At 38.4% G+C, this 19953-nt stretch overlaps 1 protein-coding gene and 1 pseudogene across 3 annotated transcripts in view; one reads left to right on the forward strand and one right to left on the reverse strand.

Annotated features, from left to right (window-relative positions):
* Nucleotides 1-19953, reverse strand: part of SPIN1 (spindlin 1) — an 81246-nt gene that overhangs the window by 18975 nt on the left and 42318 nt on the right. For all 3 annotated transcript variants that reach the window (XM_040239913.1, XM_040239929.1, XM_040239921.1), the window contains one exon: nt 6945-6993. In XM_040239913.1, the coding sequence (XP_040095847.1) occupies nt 6945-6993 (49 nt within the window). The remainder of the gene's footprint in view (nt 1-6944; nt 6994-19953) is intronic.
* Nucleotides 8964-9640, forward strand: LOC120864946 (annotated as a pseudogene).

Genomic DNA, 19953 nt, shown 5'->3' on the forward strand with positions numbered 1-19953 from the left:
TTAACTCTCCTGTTCTATGTATGACTTTCCTTGGTGCTGTCAGAGTTCCTCAGGTGCCTGATGATTCTTGGTGTCCATATTTTCAGATGCAAGGAAAGATATAAAGTGGTATCCGTAGTTGAGATGTGTTTCTTTAGGCCAAGTCAGGGTCTCTGATATCTCAGTATAAAGTACAGGTTCTGATAAAGCAGCCAGGACCCAGGTAATTTCAGAGCAGCTGAGACTGTGTGGAAACTTCCAGCCAGGAGAGATAAGGTGAACACCTACCGCCTAATGTGGCTGGTTTCTCGCCCATAATGACAAAGGTAACTGCGGCCAGCCTGTGCTGTCCCTAACCTGAATAGATGCTAGGATCCAGTTCGAACATTCAACGTTTTGGAGGTCTTCTTTTTCAACTCAAACTTGTTGACAGTACCTTAGCTTAGCTTAGTTTTTATGTTGATATAAATCTATTCCTGTCTGCTGTGTATCTTGCAGAGATTTCTCAGTGTTCTGATCTGTTGGTGGGATGATCTTTCTATATCAATAACAAAAACTGCAAACTTAATGCAAATTACGGTGAAGTGCTATTTTCTATCTTCTTATAGAATAAATACAACCCTCCTAGTGAACAAACAATCTGGCATCCATTGTCTCAGTGATTTCATGTCTAGGAATTGATCAAAAGAAAACAATGGACAAGCACAAAACTACAGCAAACAGTATGTTCTGAGCAGTGTTTGTACCACGGGAAACCGGATATGAAGTTCAATAGGTCTCACTGATTTAGTAAGTAACACTATATCTATATGATGAATTACTACATAGCTATTAAAATCACAGAAAAATACTAAGACATTTAAAAAATATACACAATCATCCAAATATGTAGGAAAAAAAACTTTTAAAACATACATTAAATTATTGACAGGGATAATCTCTGGATGACAGTGGATCAAAAATAATTAAGTTGCCTTTCTCTGCATTCACCTGTTATTTTCAAATTTTTTTATGACTTAAGTACTTTAATAGACAGATAAAATACAATTTATAATTATGCTTAAATTAATGCAATGGATTCCTAATTCTGCAAGAAACTATATATAAAAATAGATTTTACATATTAGCATTATAAATTCCAAATTTTATTTCTGTTGCCTTTTTAGTCAAGAGTAATTTCACTTTTAGAATACCATTTCACTAATTCTAAAAGAATTAAAGATCTAATATAGATACCATTTTTGCCAAATTTATTTAATGAACAACCTAATTTGATTAAAAAGGTAGAGGCAGTAAAGTTGGAACAGATGGGACTTCCTGGAGGTCCAGTGGTTGGCACTCCAAGCTTCCACTGCAGGGGGCACGAGTTTGAGGAACTAGGAGCTGCACAGCAAAGTGCAGTCCCAAAAAAAGAAAAAGAAAAGAATGAACGGATGCCTCAATGAATACTAAAGACAAAAATGGTAATTAGACTAATACAATACTTCTAAAAATCGTTAAGCCAAGCTTTCCAATTACTGCTCCCTGAATGTCCAAACTGTTCAAATACCTTACAGGCAGAGTTTACAAATGTTGTTTTAAAATATTTTTAAATATGTTAAGCCAGTAATTATTAATGTTAAGAGTGAAAAAATATTTACTACTTTATTTCTGTGTGTATTTAATATTTTCCATACTAGAGAAGTTAAAAATTACATATTAATTTTTTAAAATTCCAATCACTAATTCAGATTCAAATATCGGTAAGAAAAGTTTTAATAAAAATTAAAGCTTACTTACATGAGTTGAAATGGTATATATAAAAGGAAACAATAAGAACATGTCAGATAACTGGCAGAAGATACAAAAGATCAAAAACACACTTTGATGGTCATATCTCTAGGTAGTTCAATCTAACAGCAGTATAGGGCTTCCATGATAGTCCCCACTGTGGTTAAGAACCTGCCTTGTAGTTCAGGGGACTCTGGCTTGATCCCTGGTCCGGAAGATCCCACATGCCGTGGACCAATTATGCCCGTGCATCACAGCTACTGAGCCCCCATCTAGAGCCTGCATGCTGCAACTCCTGAGGCCGTGTGGTGCAACTCCTGAGGCCCTCGTGCCCCAGAGCCCACGATCTACAAGAGAAGCACTGCAATGAGAAGCCTGTGTGCCACAACCAGGGAGGAGCCCCTGCTCTCTGCTAGAGAAAGTTCATGCTGCAGCAACAAAGATCCAGTGCAGCCAAAAATAAACACAACAGAACAGAAAATAAACATATTTTTAAAAAGAACAGTACAGGGAGTTCCCTGGTGGTCCAGTGGTTAGGACTTTAAACTTTCACAACTGAAGACTGAGTTTCAATCTCTGGTTGGAGAACTAAGATCCCACAGGCCAGTACAAAAAGGGATGTAAGATTAACAATTTAAAGCAACTAACTTTTTTTAATTTAAAATGAGAGTTTCTGGAATATGGTGATTTTGCTTTATATGTTCTCCTTGGATATGTTATTTTTAATAACCTTAGTGTCTGGCATTTTCTTGGGGGAAAAAGTCTAAAATATTCTTAACTATCACTTACCAGGTAGTCAATAAACAACAACATTATAAACAAATACCAGGACATCTCATTCAACTGAGGACACATGGAATTATAGCGCCAAGGGCAAATAAAAGGCTGTATTGTGTCAGGATCCAAACAATTCAAGGATAAAAGCAGAGACACCAGAATTAAACATCTATAATCACTTTCCTTGTCATCTCCATAAGTTATAAACAGCTTTTCCTATAGTTTCAATAGGAGTAAATGGTGACCAAGTATACAGCATCCAATCACCTTTCATTGCTGTAATTGTGTATATTAATTTCCAAACAACTTGACTTTGTTATCTGATGTGCTCTAAGATATCAGTTCTGATGATGGTTTAGGCCAGTGCTTCTCAAACTTAGGCATGCATCAAATCACCTACAGTTTCTGAAAACAGTTACCCAAGCCCTGTCCCAGAAACTCTGGGTTCCATTTTATTCTTCAGGTCTGAAGAAGAACCAAAGACTTTCTAACAAGGTTCCAAGTGCACTGCTGACCTAGGCACCACACCTTTGGTAGCAGAACTGATCCAGAATAAACAGTAACTTTTATACATCCATGTTCCCAAAAAGGAAAACCAAGACTACAGAAAACACTTCTATACTTTGCTCAATATTTTAAATAATGGTACTGAAAGTACCATTCCAATTATTCTATCAAGAAAAGAATTCCTGAGAACAAACTAGTGGTTACCAGTAAGGAAATGGAAGGTGGAGGGGCAAAACAGAAACAGGAGATTAAGTATAAACTCCTGTGTATAAAACAAACAAGGATATACGGTACAGTATAAGGAATCTAGCCAATATTTTATAACAACTATATAAACAGAGTATAATCTTTATAAGTTGTGAAACACTATGTTGTACACCTAGAACATTGTATAACCCAATTATATGTCGATTTAAGAAACAAAATCTGTGCTGAAAGACCTTTCACCCTTTATCTAGACTCCCTTAATGACTTAAGTTGACTACCATTTCTCATCAGTAAATATCTTACTTTTATAGTCAATATTTAAAGGCACTGTACTTCTTACATTTTTAACTATTATAATTCTCCTATAATAAACCAGTAATGACAGCCACATACTGCATACTGGTGTATGAATTAACTGACCTCTTTCCTGACTTTTTTAATACTGTGAGATAAAAGCAGCTTCCTTACTGTGTTCCAGCAGATTTCAAAAGAAACTAAGTCAAAATAATTGTCTTTTTGCAAGATGCACAGCAGCAAATAGAGAGAGGAAAAAAAAAATCTGCTTCTCTAGTACTTGTTGCTTGTTAAGAGTTCTACAGCTGAAACTGGCATTCCCAGCTTAAACCGACAATAAAAAAACAGGATGGAGAAAGTCAAGTTTTCTATCCAAATCACTCTGGTTTTTTTCATTATTTTGTCTACACACTGCACACTGAGAGTATTCAGAGATGTTCATGGCAAGCATCCAAATGCCTCAAGGGTTTTCCAAAGCACTATTCACTTTCACTGGTATGAATAACAGAGCTACTGGCAAACTGATTAAAAAGTATTCCACATTTGACCAGTTTAAGAATGTCAATACCATGGTTCATTTAGATGCTTACTCCAACTGTGATATAGGTCTGTGTGCTTGTCACAGAAATATTATTTTCATATACGAGACAACAAAACATACAGTTCAGGAAACAGGACGTGGTTATCAACAGTTACTATAGGTTCCAGAATCATACTGTGCTGTTTCTGAATCCTAGCTATTTCTTAGATGTGATGACCGCAGACTCAAACTTTCTTCTCACAGAAGGGTTCGCGGTCCCTACTTGACAAGGGATGTCATGAATGAGACTACCACAGGGACAAGAGGAGGAGGGGAAGGAACACAGTGACAGCCTTGGTCAGTGACTACTGGTGTCTTAGAAAAAGGAAAACATTCCCTAGAAATCTTCAATTCAGTGTGTTAACAGCTCCTGATCCATTTTTCAAATGTACATTAGTGGAAAAGATACCAAAGCCCAGTCACACCTCCCTGACATGTAAATCTATCGACTATCCAAATTACAGAAGCAAAAAGCCAGACCCACATTCGAAAACTAAAACGAAGAATTACTTCAGCTACATCCACCTTATTTGTTCCCCAACTACACCTGCCTTCAAGATGTACCTTCAGTGAAGACATAATTCCCAAACAACCTTCTGGGAAGCCAGAAAAGAAATGTCCACCAGCTTGTCCCCAAAATACACCAAGGACCCTGGCTCACAAGAAGCACAAAAGTTTCTATTTACTTCAAAAAATGAGAACGAGACTCAGCTATGCAACATTTCTGGGTGCAGAGACACTGCTCCAAGCACTTTGGACCTGATTACCACAATCCCCTCACACCCACAGAGATAGGAGGTGCCATTTGCAGGAACTGGGCTCTGCCAGCCCTTGTCTCCTGGGTGTTCCTTTGACTCTCTCAAGCAAGCAGAGGCATGTGCACACGGAGTTATTATTGCACAGTCCCCCTGTACCAACATGGAAAGCGAGAGGAGGCATGACCACGGGTCAGTGGCTGCACACAAGGAGTCTGAGTGCCTTACTCTCTGGAGGGCCACAGTGGAGGCAGGCAAGGAGAGAGCGAGGCTCCAAGTTCTGCTTTCCTGTATTTGTTTGCTATAAACACTTCATCTGTAATGAAAACCCAAAAACCTCACTGTTCTAGTCCAACACCATGACTTAATACAAGTTAAGCTGAGCGTTAGGCATACGAGGGATTTGGTAAAGCCCAAAGCTGGGCCAGTGGGGCTTCCCACTCTAAGGCCAGCCTCTCCACTACCCATCATCCCCACTTACCCATTCAAGGACAACAGTTAACAGCTTTCATTTGTGATATGTGGAAACTTCTGTTTCAGTTTTTTTCCACCCCACCCATCCTCAAATTTGCACTGACATCAGAAAAAAATAGGAAAATGACTGGTAACTTTTCAACTTCTCCTTTTTGCTATGTTCAAAACTTCTACTCTTTAAGTGAGACAAGCACACCTCATATTAAAGCCCTAGATCACGTTTCCTGCATCATGTAACAGATAGGATGAGAGATTCTTTAGCTGTACATGTATGAACTTCAAAAATCAAATGCATAGGTATTTATTCCTTTTTAGGGGAAAAAAGATAATGCTAGTTTTGCAAAGTTAATGTGTAATTTGCTTTCATCTCCCATTGTATTTAAGTTTTTTTTTAATTACCTTCTATTTATGCCAAGAGATGGTTTACTACTTATGGTAAAGATAATGAGTGGAGATATATTACATAAATTATTAGATCACTAGATATGACAGAACTGTGAAGATGATGGGCAAATAAGTGAAATTTGAGAAATGTTTTTATCAAACCTCAGGACTTGCCCTATCTTCATATTTTTACTTTTCAAGTCATTTCTTAATCTGAGTATCACATATATTTACATTACATATCCAAGTTTTCCTTTAAATAGAGACACATTTTGGTTTAACTACCAACAGTTAATGAAAGGCACCTTTATTCATCCAGACCTTCTATAACAGCCCAGAGGACTCACACTCTTCGACTACTAGACTGATGACCAAGTGGCACAAGCATTTCAATATAAATAATTTGAAAATAATTGTATAATCAGTCTTAGGAGGTGTGAGGGTCACAGTGAGGGTCTCCCATATTTAACAACCTTATGATGAACACTCATACAATCATAGTTGATTTGTTAGAGAGGATTTCATGGTGCAGTAGCCATCACAGTACCACAGTACCAGTGGATATTGTTGTTTAAGATAGGAACTCAATTTTCATTCTGGACATAACTATACACTTACAAAAAAATTGCAGGAAGGAAAAAAGTTGCTTTTACACTCTAGTACCTACAGGATTTAAGATGCATACCACTTTGTCACTTAAAATTATCTTTCAACATGAATATGCTTTCTCTACATTACAATATCCTCATTCATTTGAAAATTTTATGAAGAAGTGAGTGTGCCTGGCAGAGTGCTAGCTAGGTCCTTGATGAACGGGGCAAGATAGCACACCATTATTTAGTGTGCAGCGAGGCTCCATGTGAGGCTGGCTGCTCTGAGGGTTCAAGAGAGGGCCTCAAAGAGATGACCTCACAGCCCATGTAACCAAAGGCCATAGTGTGCTATCTAAAAAGGCAAGTTTCTGTAAAATAGATAACCAGTGCAAGTTCAACGCATGAAGCAGGGCACTCAAAGCCAGTGCTCTGGGACAACCCAGAGGGATGGGGTGGGAAGGGACGAGGGAGTGGGATTCAGGATGGGCAACACATGTGTACCCACGGCCAATTCATGTCAATGTATGGCAAAAACTATCACAATGTTTAAAGTGATTATCCTCCAATTAAAATTAATTACTTAAAAAATAAATAAATAAAAAGGCAAGTTTCAGAGCCGCTTACTTGTGGGATGTCCTTTTCTTCATCATGCTTGCAGATACACCAGCATGGCCTAAAAGAGAAGTGAGTATATGTCAATGAAAACTGGATTAAAAAATAGTTCAAACTCAGGAAAAAGTTAACTTATGAAAAACTGTCATATAAAGTATGCAATTAAAATAAACTACAAGGGAATTCCCTGGATGCCCAGTGGTTAGGACTCTGCACTACTCTGCTTTCACTGCCATAGGTCCAGGTTCCATTCCTGGTTAGGGAACTCTGCAGAATCCCACAAGCCACAAGATGTGGCCAAAAAACAAAAAACCCCAAAACAGCCAAAATGTAAGAAAACCATTTGCTTACTTATCTTTTAAACGGAAGATATAAGGGGTTCTGGGAAGATTAAAGGACAGGAAGAGCAGTTTATCTGCCTAAATTGCCCATAAAACACACAAAAAGCAAAATCACATGGATAAAAACTACAACCAAAAAAAGTGACAATCCTAGTCATAAACTACTAAAAGGTACAGAACTCATCTTCCTGCAACAACTAGAAAATGGGACAAGAGATATGAAACATCTGGATGCAGACATCAGGACAACAGACATCAGGACAACAGACAGCACAGGATGATGGAACCAGGGAGCTGAAAACCCACACAAGGGCCCCTACACCAACCAAGTGCATCCCAAGAACCATTTGAGGACAATGGTGCATGAAGGGTAACCAAGGACACTGAGGTTGTGCTACACTGAGAGTCAGATGGAAGCTAAGGAGGCGAGGTGGGCTGGGAGCCGTGGGTCAGAGCGCTGGCAAGGAAAGAGATCTCACAGGGGGCTCCAAACATCTGGAAAAGGTATGGTGGTCTTCAATCTCTGGCTAGATACTGACTTGCAAAGGCATGAGAGCTGTTCAAACTCCATTTAGCCACCTCTTTGAGCACACAGGACAATCAGGAAAAACCATAAAGATAATTCCTTGGCAGGAAGATGAAGCAGCCCTAAGAAGGAAAGCTGCTACAGACACATTCCAGAACTTGCTTGCCAAAACAAAACTCTAATATGCAGTAAAGGACATCAGTAAAACCCAATGCTTCACAATTGGGTTGGACACTTCAGATGTCCAACACCCCAACTACAAGCACTAGGTCTGTGGGAAAGCAGCAAACTGTATCCCCATAAGCAAACAGGTTATAACCAAAACAATGCAATTAGCAAGCAAAGATGCTAAAAGAATGATTAACACCTATGCTCCAACAGTTAAAGGAAGACATAAACACTCAGAACAGATGAATAGGGAAGGAGAAATAAATGAAACTGATGGAAAATACATGATCCAAAATGAAGAAGAAGAAAAAAAAACTACACTGGATGTGGTTAGTAGCAGATCAGACCCCACAAATAAAAAAAGCAGTGATTGTGAGACATTGTAACACAACATATCCAAAATAGAACACAAACAGCCTCAGTGACTTCTAGGACAATAGCAACCGGCCCAGCATAAATGAAATGGACTCCACGAAGAGGACAGAGGGGTGAAGAAAAAGTCTGACAAAAATAATGGCAGAAAGGTTTTCAGATGTGGTAAGTACACAAACATAGAGCCAACAAGGTCAATGAAACCAAAGTAAAAAACAAAGGGAAAAACCACAAGGCACATTCTAACCAATTTCTGAAAACCAGTGACACAGAAAATACCTTTAAACAGCCTAACAATAAAAGACATCTTAAATTTAGGGAAACAAAACAGTGGCTCCAGATTTGTTGTCAGAAACAATGTTGGCCAGAAAAAGCAGTGGAATAAATCTTTAAGGTGCTGCTAAGATAAAGAAAACAATCTACTTGTGAATACTATATATAGCAAAAATCTTTCCAACCCCAACAATATTATTTCACTAAATATAGTTTAAATACATCAATTAAGAGACCATACAAAGAAGGAAGGAACAATTATTAAAATCAAAGGTATCAGGCATCAAAAAGGATATTCCAAAATGATAAATAACAGAGTCAATTAAGAAGCCCCAACACTTTCCTTTCCGGGGTGTGGGAGGTAAGATGGCAGTGCAGATTTCCAAGAAAAGAAAGTTTGGCTTTGAAGAAGATGGCATCTTCAAAGCTGAACTGAATGAGTTTCTCACTCAGGAGATGGCTGAAGATGGGTACTCTGGAGGTGAGGTCCGAGTTACACCAACCAGGACAGAAATCATTATCATGGCCACAAGGACAGAGGATGCTCTTGGTGAGGAGGGCTGGCGGATCTGGGAATTGACTGCTGTGGTTCAGAAGAGATGCAGCTTCCCTGAGGGCAGTGTAGGGCTATATGCTAAAAAGGTAGCCAAAGGAAGTCTGCGTGCCACTGTCCAGGCAGAGTCTCTGCCTTATAGACTCCTAAGAGGCCTTGCTGTGCAAAGGGCCTACTATGGTGTGCTGAGGTTTATCATGGGACCAAAGGCTGTGAGGTTGTGGTGTCTGGGAAACTCCAAGGATAGAGGGCTAAATCCATGAAGTTTGTGGATGGCCTCATGATCCACAGTGGGGACCCTGTTAACTACTATGCTGATACCTCTGCATACCATGTGCTGCTCACACAGGGTGTGCTGGGCATCAAGGTAAAGATCATGCTGCCTTGGGACCCAACCGCTAAGACTAGCCCTAAGAAGCCTTTGCTTGATCACAGGAACACTGTGGAACCCAGAGATGAAAATGCTGCCTACTGACCCCATTAACAGAAAAGTGGGATGCCAGAGCTGCCTGCCATGCCCTAGCCAGTAACCAAGGCAAGACAGATTTCCTTGGCCCCTGGGTCTGGAGCCTGGATGTTGCTCTATAAAGATCGTTAATAAAATATTTTTAAAAGACAAAAAAAAATAAAAAAGAAGAAGAAGCCACAACAGGGCTGGTGGTCCTGTGGTTAGGCTCCCAGTTCTCATTACTGAGGGCCTGAGTTCAATATCTGTTCAGGGAACTAAGATCCCACAACCATGTAGCACAGTCAAAAATAAACAAAACAAAACAAAAAAGGAAGCTATAACGATCTTTAAGATATATACTTTTAAAGTATATAAACCTAATTATAGTATACTGAAATATATAAAGCAAAAACTGACAGAATAAGAAAAATTGACACACTCATATTTAAAAACATAAACACTTCTCAGTAATTGATATAACAAGTGGGTAAAAAATAAGAAAAGGATATAGGAGACCTAAACATCACAAACAGCCAACTAGGCTTAGATGACATTTACAGAATGTTAATTCAGTAATACCAAAATAAACATTTTTTCCAAGTTCACATGGGACATTAACCCAGATACACCATATGCTACTCAGAATGCAAACTCTCAATACACTTAACATGAAACCATACAAAATAAGTCCTCTGACTACATCAGAATTAAATTAGAAATAAATATTTGTAAACACCCCAATATCTGAAAATTAAACAATCTTCTAAAACTTCATGTTTCAAACACAAAGTCACAATGAAAATTCAAATATTTTGAATAAGAAAACAACAACTTATCAATATCTACAGAGTGCTTCAAAATGTATACCATATTGATCAAAATTCACACTAAGTAACATAATCCACCTGGGTGGAGGAAGAAGGCTTCTGGGTTATCTGCAAAGTTCTCTCCTTGGCATTACATCAAGATGTGCAGTTTTTAAACATAAATTTCTGCTATTACATAACAATTCTAAAAAGATAAACGAAAAAGGATATATATAAGTCAGTTGGTCTGTACAGGACTATCCATTCTACTTCACAGATGAAAACTGCCAAACATGATCCCAAATGCTAAGAGAGCCATTTCCCCTCAGTTTCGCCCAGCATGTTGACAAACACTGATGAAGTGGGCAGCTTATACATGAAGATACAGACTGAACAGAGATCAAATCTACCCGAAGCATCTCTAGAAGAGCCCTTTCAGCCGTATGAAGTGCAGCTGCAAATGCCTATGGATGGTCATCCAGCTGATCCTGTCAACCCACAATAAATTTCATAATCACACTTTATGCCCACTTCACTTTTGGTCTCAAAGTTCCTCCTTAGTACAGAGGATATTAATATCTCCACCCTCAAAGAGGCTCTAATGAAAAAAGTAGACAATAAATAAGAACAAATGAGTAATATAAGCAGAAAAATTGAATGTTTAAGAAAAAACAGACAGACATGGCAGATGGGCTTCCCTGATGGTTCAGTGGTAAAGAATCCACTGCCAGTGCAGGAAATATGGGTTTGATCCCTGGTCTGGGAAGATCCTACATACTGCAGAACAACTACGCCCCTATGCCACTACTATTGAGCCTGTATTCTAGACAGACCCCAGGAACAGCAACTACTGAGCCCACTGGCCTAGAGCCAGGACTCCACACAAGAGAAGCCACTGCAATGAAAAGCCTGTACAGCAAAGAAGACCCTTTGCGACCCCATGGACAGTAGCCTACCAGGCTCCTCCATCCATGGGATTTTCCAGGCAAGAGTACTGGAGAGGGTTGCCACTTCCTTCTCCAGAGGATCTTCCCAACCCAGGGATCAAACCTGAGTCTCCCGCACTGCAGGCAGACACTTTACCATCTGAGCCACCAGGGAAGTTCTAAAGATGATCCAGAATAACCAAAATAATATTTTTTAAAGATCAAAGAGATTTAAGACACAGTAGAAATCAAAAACACCAAAACAGAAATGAAGAACGCTTTGATAGACTCGTTAGTAGACCGAGTAGACTCAACTAAGGAAACGACTTCTGAGCTTGAAGATATGTCAAAAGAAACTTCCAATACTGAAAAGTAAAGAGAAAAAAAAAAAGATGAAGATGCAGGGAAAAACAGAATATCCAAGAACTGTTAAATAACAACGTCTAAGTGTAATATGTACATAATGAGAATATCAGAAAGACAAGAAAGAAACAGGAAAAAAAATATGTAAAGTAATAACGACAATTTGCCCCAGATTAATGTCAGACACCAAACCACAGATAAGGAAGCGCAAAGAACACCAACCAGGAAAAGTGCCAAGGAAACAAAAATAAAACCTAAATAGGTTTTTCATATTCAAATGTGAGAAAAACCAAAGATAAAGAAAAAAACCTCTTAAGAAGCCAGAATAAAAAAAAAAAAAGCAAAATTAAGAATTAGATCCTACTTCTCCTCAGAAAGCATGGAAGCAAAAAGATACTGGAGCGAAATATTAAATTTTGTATTCTGCAAAAGTATCCTTCAAAAGTGAGAGAAATAGACTTGCTCAAACACAGATGAGGGAATCTGTTGCCAGTAGATATGCCCTTCAAAAAATGCTAGAAGAAATTATTCAAAGAGAAGAAAAACAAGATAGCTCTGAAACTCAGATCTGCATAAAGGAAGAACATTAGAAACAGAATAAGTGAAAGTAATATAAAAATTTTTATTTTTTGATTTTTAATTGAACTGATAAATTTGTTCATAGTAATATTAGCAACAATGTACTAGATGATTATGGAGCTTATATGAAAGTGAAAGACAACAGCACAAAGGACTGGAGTGGAAGAATTAGAATACTTTGCTGTCGTAAGATATTCTCACTACCAGTGAAGCTCTACCACATTATTTGACAGTGTACCAGAATAAGCTGTATACTGCAAACTCTAGAGCTAAAAGTTTTTTTAAAAAAAGTATAACTGACAAGGTAAGAAAAGAGAATAAAGGGAATCAAGCACATGCTCAATTAAAACCATAAAAGGGGACTTGTCTTGCAGTCCAGTGGTTAAGAATCTGCTTACCAATAGAGGGGACACGGATTCCATCCCTTGTCTGGAAAGATCGCATGTACCATAGGGCAGCTAACTAAGCCTGTGAGCCACAACTACTGAGCCAACCCACCAAAACCACTGAAGCCTGCTTGTTCCTGAGCCCAAGTGCCACAATTACTGAAGTCCACAGCAACTACGGAAGCCTGCATGCCTGAGTACCTGTGCTCTGCAACAAGAGAAGTCACCACAATGAGAAGCCTGAGGACTGCAACTAGAAAGTAGTACCCACTCACAGAAACGAGAAGGATGGCTGTGCACAGCAATGACAACACAGTGCAACCATAAATAAATAAGCAAGAAAAAAAACCTTAAAAGGCAGAAAAAGAGAAGACAAAAATATGAACAAAGAAGAAGGGCAATACAGCAGTAAGTATGGCAGATATTAATCCAATAATCTCCTTAAATGCCAATGGTCTAAGTAAGCACTCCAATAAAGAGATTGTCATACTGAATGAAAAAGCAGTATCATATTGTAGATGTTCTATAAGAAATTCACTTTAAAAACAAAGATATATTCAGAGTGAAAGTAAACAGATGGAGAAAGAGGCACCAAGGGAACAAAGATCAAGAGAAAGCCCTTAAAGGGGTATTTGGGTTTCCCAGTAAAAGGGAAAGTCACTCAGTCGTATCCAACTCTTTGTGATCCCATGGACTATACACAGTCCATGGGATTCTCCAGGCCAGGACTGCTGGAGTGGGTAGCCTTTCCCTTCTCCAAGGGATCTTCCCAACCCAGGGATCAAACCCAGGTTTCCTGCATTGCAGGTGGATTCTTTACCAGCTGAGCTGCCAATTTCAGAGAGAGATTTAAGAGCAAAGAAATTCACTGGGAATACAGAAAAGCATTATGTAACGATTATGGTCTCATTTCTCCAAGAAGACATAACAATCCTTAATGTGTATGTACCTAACAACAGAGAATCAAACTAGTTGAGGCAAAAACCGATAGGAACTACAAGGAGAAATAGATGAATTCACTATCACAGTTGAAAACACTTCACTATCTCTATCAAAAATGGACAGCTTCAGCCTTAAGAAAATCAGAAAAAGACATAGCTGAACCCAATACTACCATTAATCACATGGATAAAACTGACATATATATAGCACTTTACCCAACAACTGAATATACCTTCTTCTCGAGATCCCTTGGAATATTCATCAAGAGGGCCTATATTGTGAAGCATCAAACACACTTTTAACAAATTTAAAAGAAGATAAAAGAAATATCCTCAGATCACAATGAGATCTACACTCAGTAATAGAAAGACAGCTGGAAAATCCCCAAACACTCGAAGATTAAATAGCACACTTCTAAATACATGCTTTGAAGATGAAATTTTAAGACAAAAATATTTTGAACTAAATGAAAATGAAAGTACAATTTACTAAAATCTGTGGGATTCAGATAAAGCAGTGCTCAAAGGGGTTATTTGGGCTTCCCGGGTGGCTCAGATGGTAAAATATATGGCTGCAATGCAGGAGATGATCCCTGGGTTGGGGATGATCCCCTGGAAAAGGGAATATCAACCCACTACAGTATTCTTGCCTGGAGAATTCCATAGACAGAGGAGCCTAGCGGGTTACAGTCCATGAGGCTGCAAAGAGTTGGACATGACTGAGTGACTGATACTAACTAAAGGAAAATTTATAGGACTAAATGAAATGCATATATCGGAAAAGAGGAAAGATTTAAAACCAAAAATCTATGCTTCCAATTTAGGAAACCAGAAAAAGAAGAGCAAATTAAATGCAAAGTAAGCAGATATTATAAAACTTAGAAATCAACAAAATTTAAATTAGCAAGTCAACAGAGACAAATCAACAAAATCAAAACCTGTTCTTCAAAAAGATCCAAACTGATAAATCTCTGGCTGTGCTAAGAATAAAAGATACAAATCACTAGCATGAAAGATGAAAGAAGACATCAGTACTGATTCCACTGAGGTAAACTGCAAGAAATTAAAGACAGGAAGACTCAATATCATCAAGATGTCAGCTCTTCCCCACTTGATCCACAGACTTTAAACGCAATCCCAATCAAACTCCTAGCAAGTTATTGTGAGGATATCAACAAACTGATTCTAGAGTTTTTACGGAGCGGCAAAAAGACACAACCAACAGGACACTGAAGTTGAAAAACAAAACTGGAGGACATTACTGGACTTCATGACCCACTATATAGCTACATTAATCATGACAGTGTAAAAGAATTGGTGGAAGAATGAACAAATAGACCAAAAAAAAAAAAACCAACAACAACAACAGAATAGAAAGCCCATAAGAGATCCTCCATAAATACAGTCAACTGTCCTTTGACAAATGAACAAAGGTAATACAAATGAAGACAGTGTTTTCAACAAATGGTGCTAAACAACTGGACTTCTACATGCAGAAAAGTGAATTTAGACACAGACCTTATATCCATCACAAAAATGAACTCGTAACAGATCATATACCTAAATGTAAAATTAAAAACTATAAAATATAAAATCCCTAAAAGGTAGTAATAGGAGAAAATCTAGATAACCTTGGTTATGTTGAACACATTTTAGATACTGAGTCTGCCAAAAAGTTCATTCAGTTTTCCTATAAGATAGCTGTGGTAGTGCTTAGCTGTCTTTAACTTCATTTGAAACAATTCTGTTACACTGTATTGTGACAGCTGTCATCTCAGTGTGCATCAAAAAAAAAAAAAACACCTTATCAAAATTGGTGAAATTTTGTGTAGCCATTTCCAGTCATTTTAATACTGGAGACAGAAGAAAATGTTATTATTTCAAGAAAACGCAATTGATTTGTGCAGTATATGGAGAAGGTGCTGTGACTTATCAGGTAGACCAGTTGAAGCTGATAGCCATTAAACCCAGACATTAACTGAGAAAGATCAGTTATACCATGTGGGAGACAGCCAACATACTCAAAACATCCAAATTAAGTGCTAAAAATCATTTGCACCAGCTTGGTTATGTTAATTACTTTGGTATTTGGGTTTCACATAAGTTAAGTGGGAAAAACTTTCTTTTATTAAAAAAAAAAATCATTTTTGGCTGTGCTGGGTCTTTGCTGTTGCACATCAGCTTTCTCTAGTTGCAGCAAATGGGGGCTGCTCTCCAGCTGCAGTGCCAAGGGCTTCTCACTGTGGTGGCTTCTCTTACTGTAGAGCACAGGCTCTAGGCATGTGGGCTTCAGTACTTGTGGCACAACTTAGGTGTCCTGCAACATGTGGGATCTTTCCAGACCAGGGACCAAACCCGTGTCCACTGCAACGGCAGGTGGATTCCTGATCACTGTATCACCAGGGAAGCCCCATGAAGAAACAGTATTTCTGCAAGCAATTCTACTTAAACGTCATGAAAACATTCTGTTTTTAAAACAAACTGTGACAGGTGATGAAAAGTAGTCACTGAATAATAACTGGAAGAGATTGTGGGACAAGCAAAAGGAACCACCACACCAAAGGCTGGTCTTCACCCAAAGATTATATAGTATATATGATGGGATTTGTAACGGAGTCCTCTATTATGAGCTCTTTCTGGAAAATCAAACAATTCCAACAAGTACTGCTCCCAATTAGACCACCTGACAAAAAGTATCCAGAATTAGTCAACAGAAAACACAAAATCTTTTCATCAGGAGAACACAAGATCGCATGTTTCTTTGATGATCAGGCAAAAACTGTAACAGCTTTGCTGGGAACTTCTGATTCATATACCATTTCACCAGACACTGCACCTTCAAAATTCCATTTATTTCAGTCTTTACAAAATTCTGTTAATGGAAACAATTTCAAATCCCTGGAAGACTGTAAAAAGCACCTGGAACAGTTCTTTGCGCAAGAAGATATAAAGTTTTGGGAAGAAGGAATCACAAAGTTGCCTTAAAAAATCACAGAAGGTAATGGAACAAAAAACAATTAATATGTTGTCCAATAAAGTTCTTGAAGAAAATGAAAAAAGTGTCTTTTATTTTTACCTTAAAACCAAAGGAACACTTTGGCCAACCCAATACAATGCCAAAGGCACAATCCATGAAAAATCTGATAAGTCAGACTTAATTAAAATTTAAAACTTCTGCTCTATGAAAGACAATGTCAAGATGCTAAGAAAATATTTGTGAAAGACATATCTGATAAAGTACTGTTATCTATAATATACACAACTTTTAAAATTCAGCAACAAGAAAACATAACTGATTATAAACATCCTTTAAAAAATGAACCAAAAACCTTAATATCCACCTCATCAAAGAAGACAGAGATGGCAAATAAACACATGAAAAGATGCTCTGTATCATAGGTCATCAGAGAAATACAGGCTCAAAACAATGAGACACTACTAATATACCTATTAGAATGGTGAAACTGACAACAGCAAACGCTGGAGAGGATGTGAAGCAACTGGAATTCTCATTCAAAGCTGATGGAAATGCAAATTTGGCAGTTTCTAACAAAACTCTTATGATATGATCCAGAAATTATGCTCCCTGACACTTACCCAAAGGAGGTAAAAATTTATATCCATATAAAAGCCTACACATGGATGTGCATAGGACTTTTATTCATAAGTGCCAAAACTTGGAAGCAATCAACAAGACATCCTTCAGTAGGTGAATGGATAAATACTTGGTACTATATCGTGACAACAGATTATTCAGTACTGAAAGAAAAAAGAGCCATCAAGCCATGAAAAGACATGGAGGAAACTTAAATCCATAATACTAACCTGATAAGTTTATGTATTTTATGACTCCAACTATATGATATTCTGGAAAAGTCAAAAACTGTGGAGACAATGAAAGGTCAGACAATAAAAGGTTAAGGGGGAGGCAGGGATGAATAGCTGCAGCAAAGAGGAATTTTAGGGCCGTGAAGCTGCTCTGTATGATACTCTAAGGGTGGATTCGTATCACTACTTATTTGTCAAGACCCACAGAGCATATGTCACCAAGAGTGAACACTCTGGTGAACCACAGACCTAGGATGATGATGCCTCACTGCAATAGACGCATTTATCTAACAGAAGTACAACTGGCTGCGGGATGCTGCTGCTGGGAAACACTGAAGAGACAGGGGATATATGAGGAGCCACTGGACCTGTGGTTCAGTTTTGCTATGACTTGAAATTGCTCTACAAAATAGTCTAATTTTTAAAAATTCTTTATAAAAAATAAAGAGGTACTAGACTTATTCTTTGACCATCAACACTGGGCTAGATTAACAAGAGGTTAAGTGATGCCTTCAAAACAGAGGTAAAATTACTTCAAAGCCTGAATTCTGTAATCAGATAAATTACCAACTGGCATTTACATTCACGTATGGGCTCAAAAATTTACAGCTTAAATAAATCTCTCAAAATTATTGGAAGATACTCCAGAAATTGAGAGGAAAGCACTGTAGACACACAGGACTCAAGAAGCCATGTGGGAAGCCCAGCAGAACTCCTGAGAAGCAGGCTGGGACCCACACAGCTGGGAGCCAGAGACAAGGGCGCAAAGAGGGTTTCTCCAAGAAGCCGATGCCACACAACAATGTGTAGATAAATTAGTCACAACACAGACAAAGTTACTATCTCTGATATTAAAAGACTTTCAGAAAGCAGGGGAGAAAAAATGGGTGAGATAAGAACAGAAAAAGGCCAAAGAGGCCTTTAAAACTACAGTGATACCATTCCTCATCCATCAGATGGAAAAAATCCTACACTGCTGATGACATACATCACTGGCAAGACTGTGTAAGAAACACTGACAAATTACTTGCTGGTAGGAATACAAAGTGGTACAAAGCCCATACAGGGGAAGGTGATGGCATCTTACATAACTATATATATATATTTAAGATCTGATTCAGTGCTACCTCAAGAAATCTATCCCAATGACAGTGGTAAGACAAATGGGCAAGGCTATTCACTGCAGTTATTATTTCCAATAGCAGGAGAGTAGAAACAACACAAATGTCCAAATAAATGACTACTCTACAAACTAACTTCGTACTTCTACACAATGGAATACCATGCAGTTGTAAGGAACCATGAGCCATTTCCCTATATATTGCTAAGAGGTCACAACTACATATTGTTCAGTGGAAAACGCCAGTAACAGAAGAACAGGTAGGTATGTATATATTAACTGGGCACTAAGCTTATTTAAGTTATATGCAGAGTACATCATGAGAAACACTGGACTGGAAGAAACACAAGCTGGAATAAATATCTGGGAGAAATATCAATAACCTCGGATATGCAGATGATACCACCCTTATGGCAGAAAGTGAAGAGGAACTAAAAAGCCTCTTGATGAAAGTGAAAGTGGAGAGTGAAAAAGTTGGCCTAAAGCTCAACATTCAGAAAACGAAGATCATGGCATCCTGTCCTATCACTTCATGGGAAATCAGTGGAAACAGTGTCAGACTTTATTTTGGGGGGCTCCAAAATCACTGCAGATGGTGACTGTAGCCATGAAATTAAAAGACGCTTACTCCTTGGAAGAAAAGTTATGACCAACCTAGATAGTATATTCAAAAGCAGAAACATTACTTTGCTGACTAAGGTCCGTCTAGTCAAGGCTATGGTTTTTCCTGTGGTCATGTATGGATGTGAGAGTTGGACTGCGAAGAAAGCTGAGCACCGAAGAATTGATGCTTTGGAACTGTGGTGTTGGAGAAGACTCTTGAGAGTCCCTTGGACTGCAAGGAGATCCATCCAGTCTATTCTGAAGGAGATCAACCCTGGGATTTCTTTGGAAGGAATGATGCTGAAGGTGAAACTCCAGTACTTTGGCCACTTCATGTGAAGAGTTGACTCATTGGAAAAGACTTTGATGCTGGGAGGGATTGAGGGCAGGAGAAGGGGACGACCCAGGATGAGATGGCTGGATGGCATCACTGACTCAATAGACGTGAGTCTGAGTGAACTCCGGGAGTTGGGGATGGACAGGGAGGCCTGGAGTGATGCGATTTATGGGGTGGCAAAGAATCGAACACGACTGAGCAACTGAACTGAACTGAAGATTAGTTTGTTATTCACAATGGCTTCATGTCACCCATCTGAGGATCACAGATTTTCCAGCAGAAAACAGAACAAGACCCTACACTAGGTAGCAACAGTTACATCTATTTGTTGATTGAAGTGAGGAAAAACAAGCATTATTTACAAAATAAGCTGTTATATGATTCACCTAACAGTACAGTCGTTTGGATTGTCCTAAACAGTAACAGGCAAGAAAAACTATATACACTCAAA

The sequence above is a fragment of the Oryx dammah genome, unplaced genomic scaffold (assembly GCF_014754425.2).
Source record: "Oryx dammah isolate SB20612 unplaced genomic scaffold, SCBI_Odam_1.1 HiC_scaffold_1, whole genome shotgun sequence".
In the NCBI taxonomy this organism is placed as follows: domain Eukaryota; kingdom Metazoa; phylum Chordata; class Mammalia; order Artiodactyla; family Bovidae; genus Oryx; species Oryx dammah.